Source organism: Lampris incognitus, unplaced genomic scaffold, assembly GCF_029633865.1.
Source record: "Lampris incognitus isolate fLamInc1 unplaced genomic scaffold, fLamInc1.hap2 scaffold_335, whole genome shotgun sequence".
Classification (NCBI taxonomy): domain Eukaryota; kingdom Metazoa; phylum Chordata; class Actinopteri; order Lampriformes; family Lampridae; genus Lampris; species Lampris incognitus.
Window position 1 is genome coordinate 13,395 of NW_026611293.1, and position 21,008 is coordinate 34,402.

Here is a 21,008-nt window from a genome sequence, read left to right on the forward strand (position 1 = left end):
GCCACGTGAGACGCGTTCGAAGCACAGAAGCGCGAGGCGTCCGGCCCCGTTGTGCATGGGACAGCACGCGCGCGTACAACAAAGCGCCACATGAAGGCGCGCCGGTCTGCCCGCGCGGCACATGTGTACGACCCAAATACGTTACCGACTCCGTCACGGACACAAATACACCCGCCGTTCTGGTCCCGGAACAACAACTGCTGTTCTGTTCGGTTCTGGGCGAGAAACGAACCCGTTACCGACCGGTCCCCTGCGAGGGCGGTTGGAGGTGGAGACGGGTAGTAATAAGTCATTGGTGTGTGAAGGTGGTGCAGGAAGCCTCTAGGCGGGCTAAGAGGGGGGCTGTGCCCCTCGCCAGGCTGCGTCTGTTTACACTCCAGAACCCGCAAGTCCTGTACGTGAGCCAGCCCGCTCGCTGTTGCGGGCCATAAAGCGGACGGGAAGCGGCACGCTCACTTAAGCCAGCCAATTATTCAAACTCGTGTGGTTTATCATGCTTGCCCCACTTCCGGGTAAATGAGCTCGGCCCCGCGTCCCGGGGAGCGCCGCCGCCTCGCTGTGATTTGGTGACGGAACACAACTCGTGTGGCAGGCGCGGGTTGACTCTCGCGTCCACCCTCTTGGTTCAAACCCCGTGTTTATTTCTGGACCCACTGAAGGGTCCAACCCCCACTGGAGGGTCTTAACCCCCACTGGAGGGTCCAACCCCCACTGGAGGGTCCTAACCCCCACTGAAGGGTCCAACCCCCACTGGAGGGTCTTAACCCCCACTGGAGGGTCCTAACCCCCCCCCCCCACTGGAGGGTCCAACCCCCACTGGAGGGTCTTAACCCCCACTGGAGGGTCCTAACCCCCCCACTGAAGGGTCCTAACCCCCACTGGAGGGTCTTAACCCCCACTGAAGGGTCCAACCCCCACTGGAGGGTCCTAACCCCCCCCACTGAAGGGTCCAACCCCCACTGGAGGGTCCAACCCCCACTGAAGGGTCCTAACCCCCACTGGAGGGTCTTAACCCCCACTGAAGGGTCCAACCCCCACTGAAGGGTCCTAACCCCCACTGGAGGGTCTTAACCCCCACTGGAGGGTCCTAACCCCCCCCCACTGGAGGGTCTTAACCCCCACTGAAGGGTCCAACCCCCACTGAAGGGTCTTAACCCCCACTGGAGGGTCCTAACCCCCCCCCCCCCCACTGGAGGGTCTTAACCCCCACTGAAGGGTCCAACCCCCACTGGAGGGTCCTAACCCCCCCCACTGAAGGGTCCAACCCCCACTGGAGGGTCCAACCCCCACTGAAGGGTCCTAACCCCCACTGGAGGGTCTTAACCCCCACTGAAGGGTCCTAACCCCCCCCCCCCACTGGAGGGTCTTAACCCCGCTGGGCTGACGTCTTCCTACCTGCGGTGACGCGTTTGTCTTTTCTTTCTGAGAACAACAATACGCACACACACAAACAAGCGCACACGCGCCCAGGAGCCGAGCTGGAACATTGTGTCTCCTGCGCCCGCCCCCTGGCCGAGCCCCGCCCCCTGTCAGGGTGCGCGCCATGTGACTGCCATGCCCCAGCACACAGGGGCGAGAGGAGCACGGCTCGCGAGACAGGAAACACGAGCCGCGTACTGCCATCTCGTGGAACCGGAATAGGAGCGCGAGCTTTTTTTTTTCTTTTTTTTTTCACCACCACAGCAGCCGTTCGTTTCCTCCGCGGCGGCCATGTAGAGAGTTAATGACTGACAACAAGAGCTTCCCAGTTTTCCAAGAACACGACAGAGCCAAAGATTCTGTCCTTCCCAACTCGGGTTTCTAGAGACGGTGTAACATTTGGTAGGATTCTGCAAAACCGAAACGATGTAATGTAATGCTTAGCCAAAGACTTTATTCATAATATAGATCCTTAAAAGTCGTCCCCCAAATTTGTTGTTTTTTAAATGAATTTAGATTATGCTTGAAGTCTTTAAAACTAATGAGCGATACAAAAGCTCTAAAGATGTATGAGGTGTTGACATTTTCCCACTGAATCGGAAGACTGATATCCTTATTAATTCCCCCTTGAATGATGGACTATGTTTTATTATTTTCAGTTAGTGTATGTCATGTATTTAATTTGTTATTGTTTGTACCCTTATTTTCATAATACATTACCGTATATGTGTCATGTGACATTCAACCTCTATGCACTTCCTGATGTACTGTATAGAAATGTTTACATACTGTTCCCTTTGGCACTTTGGATGTACAGTGCATCCAGAAAGTATTCACACCCCTTCACTTCCCCCACATTTTGTTATGTTACAGCCTTATTCCAAAATGGATTAAATTCATTTTTTTCTCATCAATCTACACACAATATCCCATAATGACAAAGTGAAAAAGGTTTTGTAGAAATTTTTGCAAATTTATTAAAAATAAAAAACTGAAATATTGCATGTACATAAGTATTCACACCCTTTGCTATGACACTCAAAATTGAGCTCAGGTTCATCCTGTTTCCACTGATCATCCTTGAGATGTTTCTACATCTTGATTGGAGTCCACCTGTAGTAAATTCAATTGATTGGACATGATTTGGAAAGGCACACACCTGTCTATATAAGGTCCCACTGTTGACAGTGCATGTCAGAGCAGAAACCAAGCCATGAAGTCAAAGGAATTGTCTGTGGACCTCAGAGACAGGATTGTATCGAGGCACAGATCTGGGGAAGGGTACAAAAACATTTCTACAGCTTTGAAGGTCCCGAAGAGCACAGTGGTCTCCATCATCGTAAATGGAAGAAGTTTGGATCCACCAGGACTCTTCCTAGAGCTGGCCGCCCAGCCAAACTGAGCAATCGGGGGAGAAGGGCCTTGGTCAGGGAGGTGACCAAGAACCCGATGGTCACTCTGACAGAGCTCCAGTGTTCCTCTGTGGAGATGGGAGAACCTTCCAGAAGGACAACCATCTCTGCAGCACTCCACCAATCAGGCCTTTATGGTAGAGTGGCCAGACGGAAGACTCTGTTCAGTAAAAGGCACCTGACATCCCACTTGGAGTTTGCCAGAAAGCACCTAAAGGACTCTCAGACCATGAGAAACAAGATTCTCTGGTCTGATCAAACCAAGATTGAACTCTTTGGCCTGAATGCCAAACGTCACATCTGGAGGAAACCAGGCACCTCTCATCACCTTGCTAATACCATCCCTACAGTGAAGCATGGTGGTGGCAGCATCATGCTGTGGGGATGTTCTTCAGCGGCAGGAACTGGGAGACTAGTCAGGATGGAGGGAAAGATGAATGGAGCAAAGTACAGAGAGATCCTTGACGAAAACCTGCTCCAGAGTGCTCAGGACCTCAGACTGGGGCGAAGGTTTACCTTTCAACACGACAACGACCCTAAGCACACAGCCAAGACAACGAAGGAGTGGCTTCGGGACAAGTCTGTGGATGTCCTTGAGTGGCCCAGCCAGAGCCCAGACTTAAACCCCATTGAACACCTCTGGAAAGACCTGAAAATAGCTGTGCAGCGACGCTCCCCATCTAACCTTACAGAGCTGGAGAGGATCTGCGGAGAAGAATGGGAGAAATACCCCAAATATAGGTGTGCCAAGCTTGTAGCTTCATACCCAAGAAGACTTGAGGCTGTAATCGCTGCCAAGGGTGCCTCAACCAAGTACTGAGTAAAGGGTGTGAATACTTATGTACATGCAATATTTCAGTTTTTTATTTTTAATAAATTTCTACAAAACCTTTTTCGCTTTGTCATTATGGGGTATTGTGTGTAGATTGATGAGGAAAAAAAGGAATTAATCTATTTTGGAATAAGGCTGTAACATAACAAAATGTGGGGAAAGTGAAGGGGTGGGAATACTTTCCGGATGCACCGTACCTATGTATTTTTGGATGGAATGTATATTTGCCATGTTTGTTTTGTAAAGAATCTGTACATGAATATGAACAATGTCCAATAAAAAAAAAATCTTAAAAAAAAAAGTTTTCCAAGAACACCGGCAGGCCCGAGTGTATTTGTACTAATAGCTCAAATAAGTCGGTATATCCACTACATCCCAAAATCAATTTAATCCAGAGTGCTATGAGGTTCACATAGGACACAGAGCTCAATATAGTTGTGAAATTGCAATACTGACTTTGGTAACAGTGACAACATACTTAATATTCAATAACTTGCAGTATGCACCCCGCCTCTGGGAACCCAAAATATAACCTTCAATGATAAATGAACAGAAAACAAATGAGAACACTTATGGTTTATTAAATGCTGAAATATAATCAACTACTGACTTTTCAGTAAATAAAGTAATATAAATCTACTTTCAACTATCTTTTTTCTTTAGAAGAAAAAAAAACAAGGCTTGACAAGAGTATTGGGTATTTCTCGAGTGAATAAAGTGACAGAACGTACTTAGCTATTTTCTTTTTCTTCAGAAGAAAAAAACAAGGCTTGACAGGGTAAGAACATGACTGCAGCTCAACAAAAAGAAGAAAAAAAAAGGTAGAAGGGGTTAAATATGAGATTGGCATGTAGACTGATTGGGTTACACACATAAATACATGTAGTAATAATACATTTGCTTCTATGGTGATAGGTCCTTGTCAGTAAACCACTGTGAAGTAGAAATAACCACTGCTAAAAAAGAGCATACAAATAACATGAGTCAAAACGTGTTACAGTAGACTTGTTTCGCCTCGTCTCCAATCCCTTGGTAGAAAAGCTGTGAATAATACCTCAAACAAATGAAATAAAGTGAATGAGATAAGCAAGGCTTTTTAAGTTTCTTCATTTTGGCAGGAGGGGGAATCCTTCTACAGCTTATTGCTAGGGATCTTGTCCAGTAACTCTATACGTGATCAAATCGCTAGGGAATATTCAGCAACATTGCAAATAGAAGTTTACACTTATAACCTTTTTTGGGGGGGGGGATATACTGAATAAACCATCACATACTGCAGGAGTGAAATCACAACCTCTGCGGAAAAACTGACCATAGTACAAACATGCACTGACAAACTGACTCTACCAACAAATCGTCTTTGTCCCCGCGTCCCTACTCCTAATAAATGCACTTTACATTTTTTTTTAAAAATCCTCAAGAGAGCCTCTAACTGAACAACAACAAGACAAAGTACACAGCAGAGACAGTTATCATATGATGGGAGGTGTAGAAGGGATGCTAGTGAGGATTTGGGGAAAAAGAGATACATTAGCGGGTCATATCACCTAAACTTGTCTAGTAACTGCACAGTGTCAGCCAAGCATAGTGTCAATGCACTTAAGGGGTTAATGATCCTATGGAAACAGTCACGTCTTTAAAACCTCCTCCAATACAATTTGGAAGAATTCCAGGTGATATTCTTATAGGACGCTCTACAGTAGTTGTTAACACACTCATTCTAATAGTCAGTAGATAAGATGTCGACACAGACGCCAGTCTCCTAAAGGCATCTGGAGCCTTTTTTGTTCCAAGTCCCTTTTCGTCTCATCTTCCCATTTTAGAACTCAAATGTTTCTTTTGTGTGCCCCCTTAGTTCAGCTAACAGGATGCTCAGTATCTGTACATTCCCTGTAGGGATGACACCTCACCCTGACCTTCTTGGTTCTCTCTCTCTCCCACGCTCTTTGCCGGCTTCAGGCTGATAGTGGCTCCTTTCCGCAGTCCTTTGGCCCTGAGACGGCAGGACACCTTATGCCTGTGGAGGAGTGTAGCATTCCAGAAGCAAGCGGAGCAGCGTCGGCAGGAGAAAGACCCTCTGGCTCGATGGGAGGCCCGATGGATGAAGGCGGACAAAGCCCGGTGAGACTGCTTCCCACATACACTGCACCTCAGCCGCTCCTGGGGGGTCAAGACTCTTTGTGGGTGTTTTACCGCCATGTGGACCAGCAGGCCAGCTTGGCGGGAAAACGTTGAATTGGGGCACATGTGACAGGCAAAACGTTTGTCGGGGACCCGGAGCGATGAAAGAATCTGTACCTTCATCCCACCTGTGGTAACGAGCTCGTACCCTCCCCCCCCTGGCCCCCCGCCTCGCCTAATCTTCAACAGGAGAGAGCCTCGCGTTTTTCTAATCGACTGACTCTTTAGAAATGACTTGAACATTCTCTTCCTTTTTCTCCTATCGACTCTAACCGAACCTGAGGATTCCCATTTGTTCCTCCTCTGTTCTCTCCTCTCAGACTTTTTTTTTTTCTTCTTGGGCCTTAATTCATTGTTGACTGGCTGGACGTTCGGGTCGCAGTGTTGGTGGGACTGGCTACTCATCTGGTGGTGATGATGGTGGTGATGGTGATGATGCAACAGATGATGATGGAGATGATGGTGTTCAGTGGAAGGCAGCTCTGTAAGGGGCTGGAAAGGGGCTGTGCTGTGAAGTGTATGACTGCGGGAGCCCGCCGGATAAATATGCTCCCCTTTCACCCCTGGGGGTGAATGCTGGTGTTGAGGAGGCATGATTGTGGAGTTTGGGGGCAAGGGCTGAGAGTAAGGCGGGGCATTAGATGCTGAAGACTGAGCTGCCGTAGCGTCATAAAAGAGGGGAGAGTAACCAGCTGGTGGCTGTGGGGGAGCCTGTTGGTGACTATGAGTGACTACACTATGACCCGGCCCTACATGACCTTCAGTGGATGGAGCCATCTGTAACAGGGCATTGGTGGCAGCCTCACTCTCAGATGTAGACTGACTAATGTCCCCCCCACCTCTGTTGTCTCCTGAGCCACTGTTACCCTCTTGCGGATTAGGCTGTTCTGCGCGAGTCAGACCATGCTGCGACTGCCTGTGTCGTGTGAGGCTGTTGGAGTAAGCAAAGGCTTTTCCGCACACCTCACAGCAGAAGAGCTTTTCAACTCCACCTTCATGAACTGTCTGGTGATGGGCAGTCAGATGGAAGTGATGGCGAAACGACTTCCAACATATAGCACAGGTGTAAAGCCGGGGCGGGGGCGGGGGCGGGGGCTGGGGCGGGGGCTGGGGTTGGGGTTGGGGTTGGGGGTCAGACCCTTGAGGCTTCACGTCTTGAGGATAGGAGTAATAGGAAGAAGCGTTTGACTGGCTGTCGCTCCTCTCCTGGGCTACACTACATTGAGGGTTTGGGTTAAAGCTGTTGTTGAGGTTCTCACCGGCTGGTGTTGTGGGTACCTCTTCCAGCTCCCCCTTCTGATGGAGTTTACTGTGCCGTCTAAGGCTCTGGGAATAGCCAAACTCTTTCCCGCAGATGCTGCATTTGTAATTCTTTGCCCCAGAGTGAACTGTTTGATGTTTGCTGAGGTGAAAGGCCTCTCGGAAATATTTTCCACAAACAGAGCAGTGATGGGACTTTTCTCCTGTATGGATGCGGTCGTGTCTTCGTAACGTCTCACGGCGAGCGAATCCTTTGCCACAGACACTGCAGAGGTAAGGACGAGGGAGCCCACCGGGCTGAGCTCTAGGGGTGTACTGTCTGCGCTTTGGTGGCTGCCCGCCCGCCTCAGGATTTTTCTTAGCTCTAGGCTTGCGGGGACGTTTAGCCTTGCCGTTCGGGTTTTGAGTGTTACTGCTCATGCCCTCCTGGTTCCCCGCACCTCGGAAGTTCTTATCCATTCCAGATGTTGATGACGGGGACCCCAGAGGACCTAAGCCAAGACCCCCCAATAGACCCCCGATGATGTCCCCTCTATCATCCCTGTTCCCACTGCTACCAGCTGCCGTTATGGCAGAAATAGCATTGTTCACAGAACTAGTGACATCATCTTCGGAGTCATCAAGGAGCGAGGATAGGGGCAGATGAGGCTGTTGCTGTTGCTGCTGATGGTGGTGTTGGCTTTGACTCTGTGGGTGAGGGTGCAGCGTTGGAGCCAAAGGCGCTTTTCTCAGAGCTGGGCCCGTCATCCCACTTCCACAGGGTGAGGCACCAGAGTAACACGGAGATGGGTTACCTTGAGAACGGTGGTCGTCATGGTAGCCTGTATAACGATTCCGAGAGTAGTCAGTGGAGTATTTACTATCAGTTCTGTCCCTGTCATTTGAACCCCTTCCCCTTGCAGACTGATATAGCCCATCACACCCTAAATCTGTTTTTGGTTCTCCTTCACCCACTATGATCACGCCATCCTCCTCCTCAGTTTTTCCATAAATTACCCCCCTATTGCTCTGATAACTTCCCCCTCCTCCATTCCCTCCCCCACCTTCTCCCCCCATCCTGTCCTCCCCATCAGTTCCCGTCTTGCTGCCCCGTTGTTTGGGCCCCCTACCTGGCTTGCCACAAGTGCCTGAGGCAGCATGGTTGAGTAGAGACGTGCTCTCGCGAAAGGCACGACCACAGGCTGGACATCTGAATGGTTTTTCCTCATGAATCTTCTCATGGCGTGTCAGTGACTCTCTACGGTTGAAAGCCCGAGAGCAGGTGGAACAACCGTATGGACGGGCTGAAGAGTGTATAACGCCATGTTGGAGCAGGTGCCCCTTTTTCTTAAAGCCTTTACCACAGTCAGAACAATGGAAGATTTTATCTGGGCTAGCACAGGAATTGGATGGGGGCTGAGAAGGTTCTTGGGTGGAGTGGGGAAGGCTTGGGTCAGACTGTGTTTTAATGTGAACTGGGTTTGGGCCGGTTGTGGCAGAATTGCTTGTGCCTGCTGCTGTCGGCTCGTGCATGCGCAAATGCCTGCGAAGGCTCGACAGATGACTGAAGCTTTTGTTACACTCTCCGCAGTTATAGACGGACTCCGTGTCAGGCTGTGTGGGGTTGGGTTGCATGGAACTCTGGTTATCAGGTTTAGAAAGGTGAGAATCATTAGTAACTAGCACTGAGGCAGCAGTGGATGAAGGAGCAGAGGAGGAGGAGGAAGAGACTACTGAGGAGGATGAAGATGACGATGCAAGGAGCGATGACGGGTCACCTCCTATTCCTCTTGACATGCCAACCTCGCCCCCAATTAAAGCAGGGGGTTGACTGTGGCTAAGCCCTCCTCCACTACTGCTTGTACTAGGGTTGCCACTGTGGCTGCCATGACCATGGCTGCTGCTGCTATTAGCGCTGCTTTCAGATTTTCTCTGAGGCAAATAGCCTGCCATCGCTTTCTTCCTCCTGCTGCTACTGCTACTGTTGCTGCTTCCACCTGCACTACCCTCCCCTTTTCCATCTTCTTTTGACAAGGATAATTGAAGCGGCAAAGGAAGGGGCAATCCTGCTTCCTGTTGCATTAGGGAAGCTATCTGATTAGACGAAAGAACAGGGATGCCCTGGAAATCGAAACTACCCAAGGAAGAGGGCTGCGAGCCGGGGTGTAGAGGGTGATGGGGATGAGAATGAGAATGGGGATGAGAGAGAGTGTGGGAGGGCAACTGCTGTTGCTGTGGGGGCTGCTGTGGGGGCTGCTGTGGCTGTGGGGTGGAGTGGCCATGCGAGTGAGAAGAATGCAAAGCTGGGGGTGGAGCGAGGCTAGAACTAGTATCCCCCCCTGTTTGACTTAAACCAATCCCCAAGTGGTTGTGAGTTCCCTGTTGAACTAGAAACTGCTCTAGGCTAGCGTTTGTAGGCACCCCAGAGAGGAAATACTGATTAGCGGCCAGCATGCAACTGAACTGTTGGTGAAGACTCCTTGCATCAGACTGGGCCCCAACGAGCTGATGGCCTAGTGAGCTTACTGCGCTACTACTAGAGGGGTTGTTAGAATTGGCCACAGAGCTAGAGGGTGAAGGCGATGAAGAGGAGGGGCCAGGGGAGGCTTGAGGGACAGAGAGACCTGGATGCAGAGGAGGAGGAGGAGGAGGAGGTGCAGATGTTACTAACCCTCCCAACCCCCCACCACTCCCACCACTGCTACTGCCCCCAGCAAAGTGCTCGAAGCGGCCTACACCTGGGTGCAGCTGCTCCTGTGCTAATGCAGCCTCAGATGGGTGGAAGGAACGCAGAAACTGTGGGTAGCCCGAAGCATGACTAGAGCTGCTGCTGCTATTCATCTTGCTCGACTTTGAGCGAGAGCTCTGCGACGATGAGGGCTGCTGTTGCAGAGGTGGGGGAGGAGGGGCACTCATTTTGGCAAAAATGGAGGCAGAATCAGAGAAGGCGTTACTTCTAGACCCCTGTAAAGGGCCCAAGCCCAGCCCAGAGAGAAGCGCTCCAGAAGATTCAGCCTGCTGCTGCTGCTGCTGCTGGAGCTGATGCTGGTGAAGTTGCACTTGTTGTTGATGCTGTAGTTGTCGATCTAGACCAAGGCCTTTGAACTGGTGGGCCTGGTGCCCACTTAACATCTCTATAATGTCCAAGTTGTATTTTCCAAATTGGAACATTTCCCATTCACTTGCACATGGGGGTGCAGGGGCCACACTTCCAGCACCAGGAGCGGCAACAATGATCCCACCACTGCTGACAGAGGAACTTCGCCCAAAGGGTGAGGTAATGCTACTGCTTCCTCTGGAGCTACTCAGATCACCTCGGCTTGAATCTAAAGTCCGTCCGATGATACTCCCTACTGAACGTGTACTTCGACCACTGCTACTTCCTCCTGTTCGTCCACTGCCCCCACTCTCCATCCAAAAGGAGAGGGGACCGATATGAGAGAAAGGTTTATGATGAAAAGGGGCCCTTTTTCTGAGTTACAGATGGACTCCCACTTATTTCACAATTGTGAAGAATAGTTTCTATTAATAAGTTCGAATGACGTCTGATTGTTTCCTGTGCCCGTTACAGTATTGAAATCCATAGCTTTATTTCATCCAGGCAAGTTTTCTCTTTTGTTTTCAGCCAGGAGGTTCCTATAACTGAAAAAGAAATTTCAGGAGAAAAAAAAAATCATAGAAGAGAAAAAGGCTGTGGTTTAAAAGTTCTACCAATACTACTACTGGGATATTTAATACTGACTGTTAGAACTTAATCACCATTAATACTTGTATTTTTAGAATATAGGTCACTCCTGAAGCTGTTAGTAGGCATGGCATCCATTCTTGACAGGTGACTTTCCATATCTCCATGTAGAGAAATCACTACTCTGTGTCGTACGTATTCCACAGAAACACAATCTGTCTCTATCATCCTGAGTAAATGAAAAGGTTCTTAACTTAAGTTCTATTGCGAAAACGTTTAGATGGAAAACACTCCAGTGTGCTGCTAAAATTTAGCACCTGCGATTAGCGAGACGCTGCATACTCCGCAGAAGAGCTCCATAATTTCCTTTTAACTGGCTATTTGTGCGAGTTGCACACTTTAAAGTTGAGCGAAATCCTTTAGGCTTCCTACATTGGGTTTGCAAACGCCGTCGGTATTCCTTACTTTTCCAGAAATCAACCGGAAGATAATTCTCATTCTAATTTACATGAGAAATATTTAAGATCCTCAAAACACTCCTGTATGGATGGTAGGGGAATTGTACTAATGTCCCACAATGCCTGGCGAATAATAATAAACACAGTTTGACGCGTCAACGTAGCCCTTTTATCCCTTTTCTTCTTTCTACCCAAGTCTGCAGGTCAACAATCATTTCGAGGTAGTTCATTTCTCTTTTTTAACCTCCCCCCCCTTTTCTCCCACATCGTACTTGGCCAATTACCCCACTCTTCCGAGCCGTCCCAGTCGCTGCTCCGCCCCCTCTGCCGATCCGGGGAGGGCTGCCGACTACCACATGTCTCCTCCCATACATGTGGAGTCACCAGCCGCTTCTTTTCACCTGACAGCGAGGAGTTTCGCCAGGGGGACGTAGCGCGTGGGAAGATCAAGCTATCCCCCACCCCTCCCGAACAGGCATCCTGACCGAGCAGAGGAGGCGCTAGTGCAGCGACCAGGACACGTACCCACATCCGGCTTCCCAACCAGAGACACGGCCAACTGTGTCTGTAGGGGACTCTAACCAGCGATCCCCGTGTTGGGAGGCAACGGAATAGACCGCTATGCTACCCGGACGCCTCGGTAGTTCAATTTCTTAAGACACTGTTTTTTGTGGTTGTTGTTGTTGTTGGTTGATAGGAAAAAAAGTTTTCTATTCCAGAACTTGAGAAAGTCATAAGATCTCCTAGTGTGAAACGCTTCAGATTCTTTACCATTTACGCTGAGGCGGCTTAATTATATCATATAATTATATCATAGAATCAGCTAACTTGGTTTATCATGCTCTCTAACGTTACAATCACATTTGCATTTTCTATAGAGGGACTTTCCCCCCCCTCCCAACCATTTCTTAAGTACATTCAGCAATTTAGCCGGATGTTGAAGTACAGCTGCAGATTAGCCTCCAGCCAGGGGTAAAGCCAGGGGGTAAAGCCAGGGGGTAAAGCCAAAAAGCGAAGCTGGTTTACAGTGAAAGAATGTACCAACCGCCCACCCAACACAGCCACTTGTTACAGGTTGGGCTGCCTGTCCCTTATCTGTTCTTGTGATCCTGTGAAGTACAATGCACAGATTTCTTATGACTCGTTAGATGAGTGTGGGCCTCTATGACAGTAGAACATGTTATCTATTTGGAAGGTAACAGAAATACGATACTTAGTGAAGGGACAGCCTGGTAAGAATCTGCATTTAAACCGTTACTGGGGCGGTCCAATCGATGTTTGTTTATGGAGCAAAAAAGAAGAAAGAAGCATAGGCTAGCTATGCATTTTTTGCTACAAAAACACACACACCGGGGCGTCCGGGTGGCGTAGCGGTCTAGTCCGTTGCCTACCAACACGGGGATCGCCGGTTCGAATCCCAGCTTGGTGGGGCGTCCCTACAGACACAGTTGGCCGTGTCTGCAGGTGGGGAGCCGGATGTGGGTATGTGTCCTGGTTGCTGCACTGGCGCCTCCCTCTGCGGGGAATAGCGTGATCCTCCCTTGCGGTACCTCCCCCTGGTGAAACTTCACTGTCAGGGGATAAGAAGCGGCTGGCGACTCCACGTGTACGGGAGGAGGCATGTGGTAGTCTGCAGCCCTCCCCCGGAGCAGCAGAGGGGGTGGAGCAGCGACGGGGACGGCTCGGAAGAGCGGGGTAATTGGCCAAGTACGATTGGGGAGAAAAAAAAGGGGGGGGGGGTAAAAATAAAATATAATATATATATATATATTAAACACACAAACCTATTAGCACACATTACAAACCTGTACACTACCTTCCCAAAGTCAGAATGAGTATGAACTCGTGTATTTCCTTTTTCCATCATTTAACGTATAATAACTGATATGTTCCCAAAATGGAACCTAAATGGAAACAATCAGTTGAATAATTAACTCCTGCTTGTCTTACGGATAAGCCATTTAGTATTTATCTATCTATATATATACGAAGAGGGTAAATCGGTATTAGAAACCGTTCAGAACACAGACTGCTGCAGGCGAATTAACACGAAGACACCGCGCAGCTCCTGTATTGATAATGACACGGAGAACGACTTCGTAAATTAGTTAAAAGTTAACTTAAAACTCTAAAGGTCTGTCGCGTTGTCACAGCTAAATTAATCTCAGGATCCTTAATGTTCCTGAACAGCCAAAAAAAAAAAAAACAACCCCCAAACCTCAGAGAAACAGTCAGTCGCCATAACCAGCGTTTCCCGTCAGTTTAAACGACTTTCTCTCTACATGCGTATGGAGAGGAGTGCTCAAGGCCTTGCGTCGGCAGAAAGTGGTGCATGTCTAGAAATGCAGGTCACGCCGTCCCCACAGGATGCAGGAATGACACGTTTCACAACACAAGTCATCTGGCAGGCCGATTTACAATCAATAGCGAGGGAACCCTGCTAGTGAGGTTTCCTCATTTCCAGCGACACTTGCTTAATTCAATGCCTTGACCAAGTTTGTAATAATCATCATCATCATCAATCATCATCATCATCATAATAAGTACATTTATATAGCGCTTTTCTAGACACCCAAAACGTTTCACATTGAAGGGGGTAACTCACTTTAACCACCACCAATGTGTACTATGCTAGCAGTGGTAGTAGTAGTAGTAGTAGTAGTATGCTAGTAGGTGCTAGTAGTGAAGACAGAAATGTCCCTGGATTGCCCAAAGAGGGAACTAACTTAAGGGTAAAGATTAATCAAGTATATTAGAACTGAAACAGTGCTCGCTCTGTCCTCAACACTTCAATTAGGTCTTATCTGAGCATATTTACACTGCCCCATCCCCCACAATGCAATGCATTCACACCCATCCTATATCAGGTTTTCTATTGTCCAGCTGGAGCACTAGTATTAGTTTGGTTATTCATGCACTCCAGTGTGTCGTTCTTTTAATCTAAAGGTAACAGGATGTGCATTAGTCTGCCCGGATCAACAGCAAAGGCGAGGGGAAAGGAAATACACAAAGCGACGACCAAAACCGTCCCTGTTTCAGCCTCACTTTCCCCGAGATGGGTCGTTAGTACCGGATACCAAATGGAGGTGGCGTAACGCGAAAGGAGGGCGGTAAATAGTTTTACTTTCTGTGAGGTGAAGCGTCTTCAAAGCAGTCACAAGGGTGACTGAGCAGTGTCTCCCAAAATGTAAAAAAAAAAATCAAAAGGTAACACTTTACAATAACTACACAAATGACGCATTAGTTAAGTATTAGCAACTGCTGACGTCATCGTGTGTGAAGCATTTAAAGCAAGACGTGCACCAATGGTTAGTGTGTTAATAGATGTTTATCGATACTTTGATTTGGTTACAAATACTGATTTGTGTAGCTATTATGAAGTGTTACCAATTAAATCCATATTTAATTATTGTTTTAAAAAAAAGAACACTGAGAAGGCGGCAGCGATTTATCCACATTTAGTCAACGCTGTGAATTGTCGAGTTTATAACTAAACACTACGAAGCCCAGATCTTCCAAATCTACGGACTAACGAACGACCAGGAGTGGCCTCGGCTTCGGCCGTGAAGAGGTGCGGCGCCCTCGTCTCGCAGAGCAGCGCTAAACTGACCTCAGTGCCGGGTCATTTATGCAGCGTCTCAATTCGCTCACCTGTTACAATCTTACCGTTACTCGTACTCCCAGATAATGGACCTACATTGTAGCGAGTCCCCCCGTCAGATGAGGGAGACGACCTGTCAACGTTTCCGTCGCCGCTCATTTTAAAAAAAAACAACAATTTCGCCACCCTGCGAAGAAGAAGAAGCAGAAGAAGAAGAAGAAGAAGAAGGACGATTTGTGAATCAACTTCACCCCCTCGCTGCACAGCGTAAACACTAAAACAGTGCGGCCACGAGCCGTAGCGCGACGCGGCTGCAGCGGAGCCCCGGATCCCGTTCGTGAAGGATACAAATGTAACCGCTTATTTTCTTGCCCGGTGCGGGATTCGATACGGGGCTGTGCTGCGTCTTAGCACTAGTTTACAATCACAATCACAATAATAATAATAATAATAAACTGGGCGCCATTGCATGCAAACTTCCACGTTTTTCGTTTGTTTGTTTGCCCCCCCTCCTCCTCCTCCTCTTCCTTCTCCTCCTCCTCCCCCCCTCCTGCAAACCCCACATTTTGCAGCGCGGCTCGGGCGTTTTGTCTCGTTTTAGATGCCACGCTCAGATGCGGGTGGTGGGGTGCGGGGGGGGGACCCCCACATTAGCGGAACGTCGGCAAACCCACCGTGTCGAATGCGCGGCCGCTAGCCGCGCGCCGCTAACGCCGCGGATCTGCGTAACGTCTGTCGGGGGGGCCCCGATTGTTTACCTGCTGCAAGGAGCGCGCGGACGGACGAGGCCTGTCACGCCTTCCCCCTCCTACCCGTCTAAGCGAGCCGAGCCGTCCGCGTCCGCGTCTGCGTGCCGTTTTCCGCCCGCTCGGCCACAGCCATTTTTTTCCACTGATGCTGAGCTTAGCTGGGACGCGTTCACGCTTATTCTCTCCCTCTCTCTCTCTTCCCCCCCCCCCCACCACCACCACCCCGGAATCGGCCGCGACGGACGCCGTATCCGCCTCGCCGCCGTCCGACTCGAAACGCGCCGCGCCGACGCTTGGACCAGTCGGGGGTGGCGGGTTTTTTTTGCCTGCTAAAACATTTTTTGGATGGCCCGTAATATCATTTTTATTTTTTTGCGGGGGGGGGTGGTAAAAAAAAAGAAGTGAGTGACGTGTGCTCACTCAACATGGGTCCTTTCCGGCCCCTGGTAATATTTCCGGGTGGCACCGGTCGCGGCGCCAGGACAGTTTAGCCCGCGACCGGCCCTCCGCGTTTTTCCTTAAAGTTGCCGCGGGGGCGGTGTCGCGGCCGAAAGTGTTTGGGGTGTGTAAATGTGACCCCCCTCCCTCCTCCTCCTCCTCCTCCTCCCAGAGTGACGGTCCGACGGGTTTTTTTGTCGATTTCAAACCGAACGTCCCCCCCCCCCCCAAAACTCGGTGGGAGGTTCAAGCCGTGCCACCGAGCCGCGTAATGGCCGATGCTAAACCCCCTTATGGACCCGCACCGCTTCAATTTTCATTAAAAAACAAATCTATTTTTTGGGGGGGAGGGAGGATTTTCATCGTTTGAACCACGCTTCTCTCCCGTTGACTGTGTCGAGAGGCCTTTTGCAAAGTTGCGTTCAAGTGCAACGCACGTTCCCTCCTCGCTCTGTTTGGATTACCAACCCTGCGAGCTGCGGGCTTTCCTGCCTTGCTGGTGGAAGGGGGCAGTAATCCCTCTGTCCCCCACGTAGACTTGGGTTAGAAAGTGGCTTTTACCGGCCGCTGGTAGACTCTACATCTGCAGAGGAGCTAGAACGAATTCCTGTGCAGCACAGAGGCAAGCAGACACAATCCAAAGTCCAACTTTGTAAAATAAATAAATAAATAAATAATCAGTAATAAATAGCCTCGTGGACACTTACTTGCGTGTCTTGATAGTGTAACGTGCATGGATAAGTGGACGCGCTGGCCGCTGGCTGGCCGGTCGGACCCTTTAGTCGAGCGGTTAGTGATGTCCCCTGCGGTGTGGGCGACGCGGGTTCGCGTCCCGGCCGCGGCAGTTTCGGTGGTTGCGTTGTCCCCCCCCCCCCCCCGAATTCGCTACAATATAAACAAACACCGTACTCGTTCATGCTGGGAGAGGCTACTTTGCCTGACACGTTTCTAACCCGCATCCCCTGCATCCCCATATCTGCCGTCCGGAGTTGAGCCGACTCACAGCTGATATCTCCACGAGTGCCTCGGCCCGTCGTCATCTAATGCCGTTTAACTAGAAATTTAGTGTGCTTCTGCACCCAGGGGGAGCAGGAAATTGTATTTTTATGGGAGGGAGAAAAGAGCTCTTGACATCAGCCGCAGCCTTTTTGCAGTAAATATCAAGAGTTAAAGCCCTGCCACTTCCGGCCGGCCCAGTCAGGTCGAATACTACGCCTAGAATTCTTCTACCTCTCTCTCACACAGACACTATCCCTGCCTAAGAGTGTGGTAAATACCACATTAATTAACAGTAAGCAAGCGGTATAACGTTTAATGCCCAATTTGGCCAAGTGCCAAAGGGTCACCGACTCCCCCTAGTGGTGAGAGGGGCGAACTGCAGCACTGGACACCAGCGACCACATTAATGGCTGACATGGGCCCTCTCACCCAGCCAGCCTTGAGTTTGGCATTAGCTTAAAAACTTCCCTGCTCGGTTTTCATGAAAGCTTGTTGCCTTTACTGCAGTAGCCTCACTCTCAGGAGCAACGAGCAGGCTCATGGTACAACGGATGGCCCAACGAATCCATGCATGCTACTTACTGGCATCAGCAGCAGCTAAATGCAAGACGATAACTTAGAATTAAGGCGGTATGCTAAAGCTAAACACCCCCTTCAAAAAAAAACAACCCCCCAAACCCCAAAACCAAAACCAACTCCTCCATGTGTCCGAGTGAGCGAACACTGATTGCGCAGGTGATGAACGACAGCAACAAACAGTTTTTTTTTCCACCAACTTTATTATACAAATTCCTCGTAACTCACTGTTGTATCCAAGGGGGTCGATGCATTGAACATTAACAAAAGGGCTTAGTTTAAAATTTCTACAGTGTTGGAAAGAAATCCACGACTCCGATCGCTGGAAACAGTCCTACGATGGCCGTACAGTTGCCTGTCAGGAACGGCTCACATCTCAGTTGACCATTACCCGTCCTCGTAGTCCATGAATTCAAGATGGCAATGAAAAACACACAGCGTATCTAGTCCTCTCTCGGGGAAATTAACCCTTTAAGTGACTCGCCCGTGTTTTACTTCACAATCCTGGGAAAAAAAAGGAAACATCCCTGTTGCCACATCACCAGGCTATGACAATAGAAAGACGACAAAATGTTATGAGCTCGGCACTGTACAGTTCGTTAAATACTGACACACAGTTTGTCCAATCTTCAAATTAGTTCCCAAGAGATCACTTGTTAAAATATTCTGATTGTACTAGCTATACAAAATACGAGTACTTGCACAAATTAACCATTTATAAAATAATGGAAATGGGTCTTTGATGGATATGGCTTGTGAGATATCACATACTTTGCTACAGACCTTTTGTGGCGTCAATTTTAAAAAATAATAATAACAACAATAACAATCTAGCACTACTGTGTCATCTGTCCCGTTTCCCTACATAAGACACTACTCAAAACATTCAGGTTACCGTTACACCTTGATTTTCTTTTGTCCAACCAGGGCTGTAAACATTCATCCATACGAGCATACATGATGGCGTGGTGGGTTCGGTGTGCGCCACCCGTACGGAACCGGGTCAGGCTCGGATAGCGGAGACACACCGGATCTTGCATGTTGGCGTTGATACCGGTCGTCCCCTGTCCCAACCCCTCGCCGTTTCACACCTCATCCCCACTCCAACATTTAGCAAGGCTGCAGATGTTTTACCAAAAAATGTTTGTACCAGAGTGGAAACCTCAGCAATTTTTAAGACCAAGAAGTCATAATTATAATAATTATAATAATAACAACAATAAGGCCGATGTCTAGGCACTAAACATAGAGATGGAAGTTGGCCGTTACACCACCGATGACCTGAAATCCATCCGCGCATTCTGTCAACGCCTCTCGGTTAAATGGAGCCGGCATGCATCAGGGATCACAAGGGGGGTTTCTAAAAGTTGGATGTATGACCGAGGTGAGACGAAGAGAGCAAACAAAACAAACAAAACCCAACTAGTCATGAAAATGCCAGTGACCTCAAAAACAATAAAACACAGAAATCCCACTGAGTAAAAGAACAGCACGTCATAAGATAATCTGTTAATAATAACAATAACCGTTATAATAATAATAATAATAATAATCTGTAAGAATAACACTCCATCATAGTCATAACAACGACACTTAAGCACTGTGTATAGGAAGATTGTCCCAAAATGAACTCTCTCGCGCTCCTTCCGCTGCTCATCAGCAGGTCTCCTCTGCGCCTGCGCCCTCACCGCTCACTGCCCCCGCCCCCGCCGCCGCCGCCGAGCGAGCGAGCGCCCCCCCTCGGCGCCGTGTCACTGGTCAGCCTCGGCGCCCACCCTGCTCGTACACAATGTAAACCTGGAGGATGCGTCGCATCTGGTGCAAATATCAGGGTTTTGTGCAAAGGTTTGTCTCCGTGTTTCTCTTCGAGCTGTGCTTTTGTTTTGCTTTTGTTGCTTTTTTGTTTCCTCTACACGTTAGTTACTCAACACATCATGACAATATCAACACAAAATCAAGAGAAGGATAGCAGTTTCTATGGACCACAGACATCACACACTAGCTAGGATAGGATAGCCCTTAGTATTGGTAAGCGTCGTTACTGGTGTAGGTATTTCTACTGGTGATGGCTGAAGTGCGTTATGATACAGCAAGGTCTTGGTTTCGGGGACGGAAAGTGGGGGCGTCCTGACCCCCACCCCACCCCCCGAGTCTCTTATGGCGTCCCGGGGAAGGCCTCGCTCCGAAGCCCGGCCCGCGGCCTGTGCCAAACGCGGACTGGTATCATCGGTCACCCGGCGGCGATAGTAAAACGGTGATTGTCAGACCAGCTCCCTCTGTGTGTGGTCTTCTCCCCCTCTCTGTGTGTGTGTGTGTGTGTGTCTCCGTAAATGGCTTTGAAGGACAGTTGTGTAAGTGCAACCAGTGCGTCACGATCCATATTCATTTGTGCTCTACGAGAAAACCCGCAGTGCGCCGCGCGTACACACTCCGCACTGGAGCCAGTTGGCTTGTTGGCTGATTGGCTGAAGACTCTGCGCACTGAAGAAAGTGAGTCGAGAACTTCTCGTTGGGTAAAATTCCTCATGGCTCCGTAGTATTTGGTTAGTGAAACTGCTTTCACGTCAACGCGCCGGCTTGTACGTGGAAATACACGCTTGGCGCGTCGCGCTGATTTTGACTCTTCAACTCGGACGACGATCGGCGACGATCGGTCACTTGCGACTGGGGCGATTATCTAAGGTCACGTGGAAAACGAGGCAACCCTGGCAGCTGATAGGTTAAATGGGTTCTTGCACAACTAGACTGGGCACTGAATCGTGCGAACGGCGTCAGGCTGCGGTGTCCCGCCCACCGGGAGGATGAGTCCTGAACGCCCTCCGCCTCCGCCGCTAGTTTACAAAGGAAGCAATCAAGTCAGTGCGGCCGTCCTTCCCGTGTCAGGACGAGGCCGGTTTCGGTCAACCGCAGAATACAACCACACCCCTGAAACCGCTCACCGGGATCGAGTCCACAGAAACTCGTCTCGACCGCACAGAACCGTCTTCCACTCCCCCCCCCCCCCAAGAAACTCAAGTCTCGTAAATCGCCGTTGGCGAGGAATCGGCAAGTTCACAATCCGGACCAGCTAAGCTGGTTCGATCCTCCGTAGAAATCTTGAATACAAATATTTCACAAGTCACTGCTCTTCACCGCTCCTCTTCACCGCGCCCTGCCGCTCCTCGGTTTTGAAATCATTGGTTTCCTTTATCAAATATGGCTCCTGAGACATATTAAGGACAAAACGCTGAGCAACTCTCGTGTGTTGGTCTTGTTTCGCCCTCCGAACTCTTCCCGCAAGTTATTGTGTTAATGCACCAATGTAATATGGCAGTATGGCAGTTCCTGTTACGAAATATGGCTGATGTAGGCAATTACATGTACTTAAAAAAATGGAACGGATAGTCCCCATCTTGATCTTCTAAATTTATACGTGATCC

The 21,008-nt window shown here is 49.3% G+C and overlaps 1 protein-coding gene across 1 annotated transcript; it reads right to left on the reverse strand.

Annotated features, from left to right (window-relative positions):
• Positions 1 to 5,535: 5,535 nt before the first annotated feature.
• On the reverse strand, positions 5,536 to 15,733 carry si:dkeyp-69b9.6 (uncharacterized). Its single transcript, XM_056302021.1, has 4 exons — positions 15,586 to 15,733; positions 14,878 to 15,014; positions 8,214 to 10,725; positions 5,536 to 7,925 (listed from the first exon to the last, which is right to left on the reverse strand). The coding sequence occupies exons 3-4, from the start codon at positions 10,495 to 10,497 to the stop codon at positions 5,536 to 5,538; spliced, it is 4,674 nt and encodes a 1,557-aa protein (XP_056157996.1). The 5' UTR covers positions 10,498 to 10,725; positions 14,878 to 15,014; positions 15,586 to 15,733.
• Positions 15,734 to 21,008: the final 5,275 nt, after the last annotated feature.

Coding starts and splice junctions, on each gene's coding strand:
- si:dkeyp-69b9.6 (XM_056302021.1), bottom strand. CDS start 10,497: ATGGAGAGTGGGGGCAGTGGACGAACAGGAGGAAGTAGCAGTGGTCGA. Junction 7,926..8,213: donor AGGCACTTGTGGCAAGCCAG/GTAGGGGGCCCA, acceptor ATCGTTATACAG/GCTACCATGACGACCACCGT.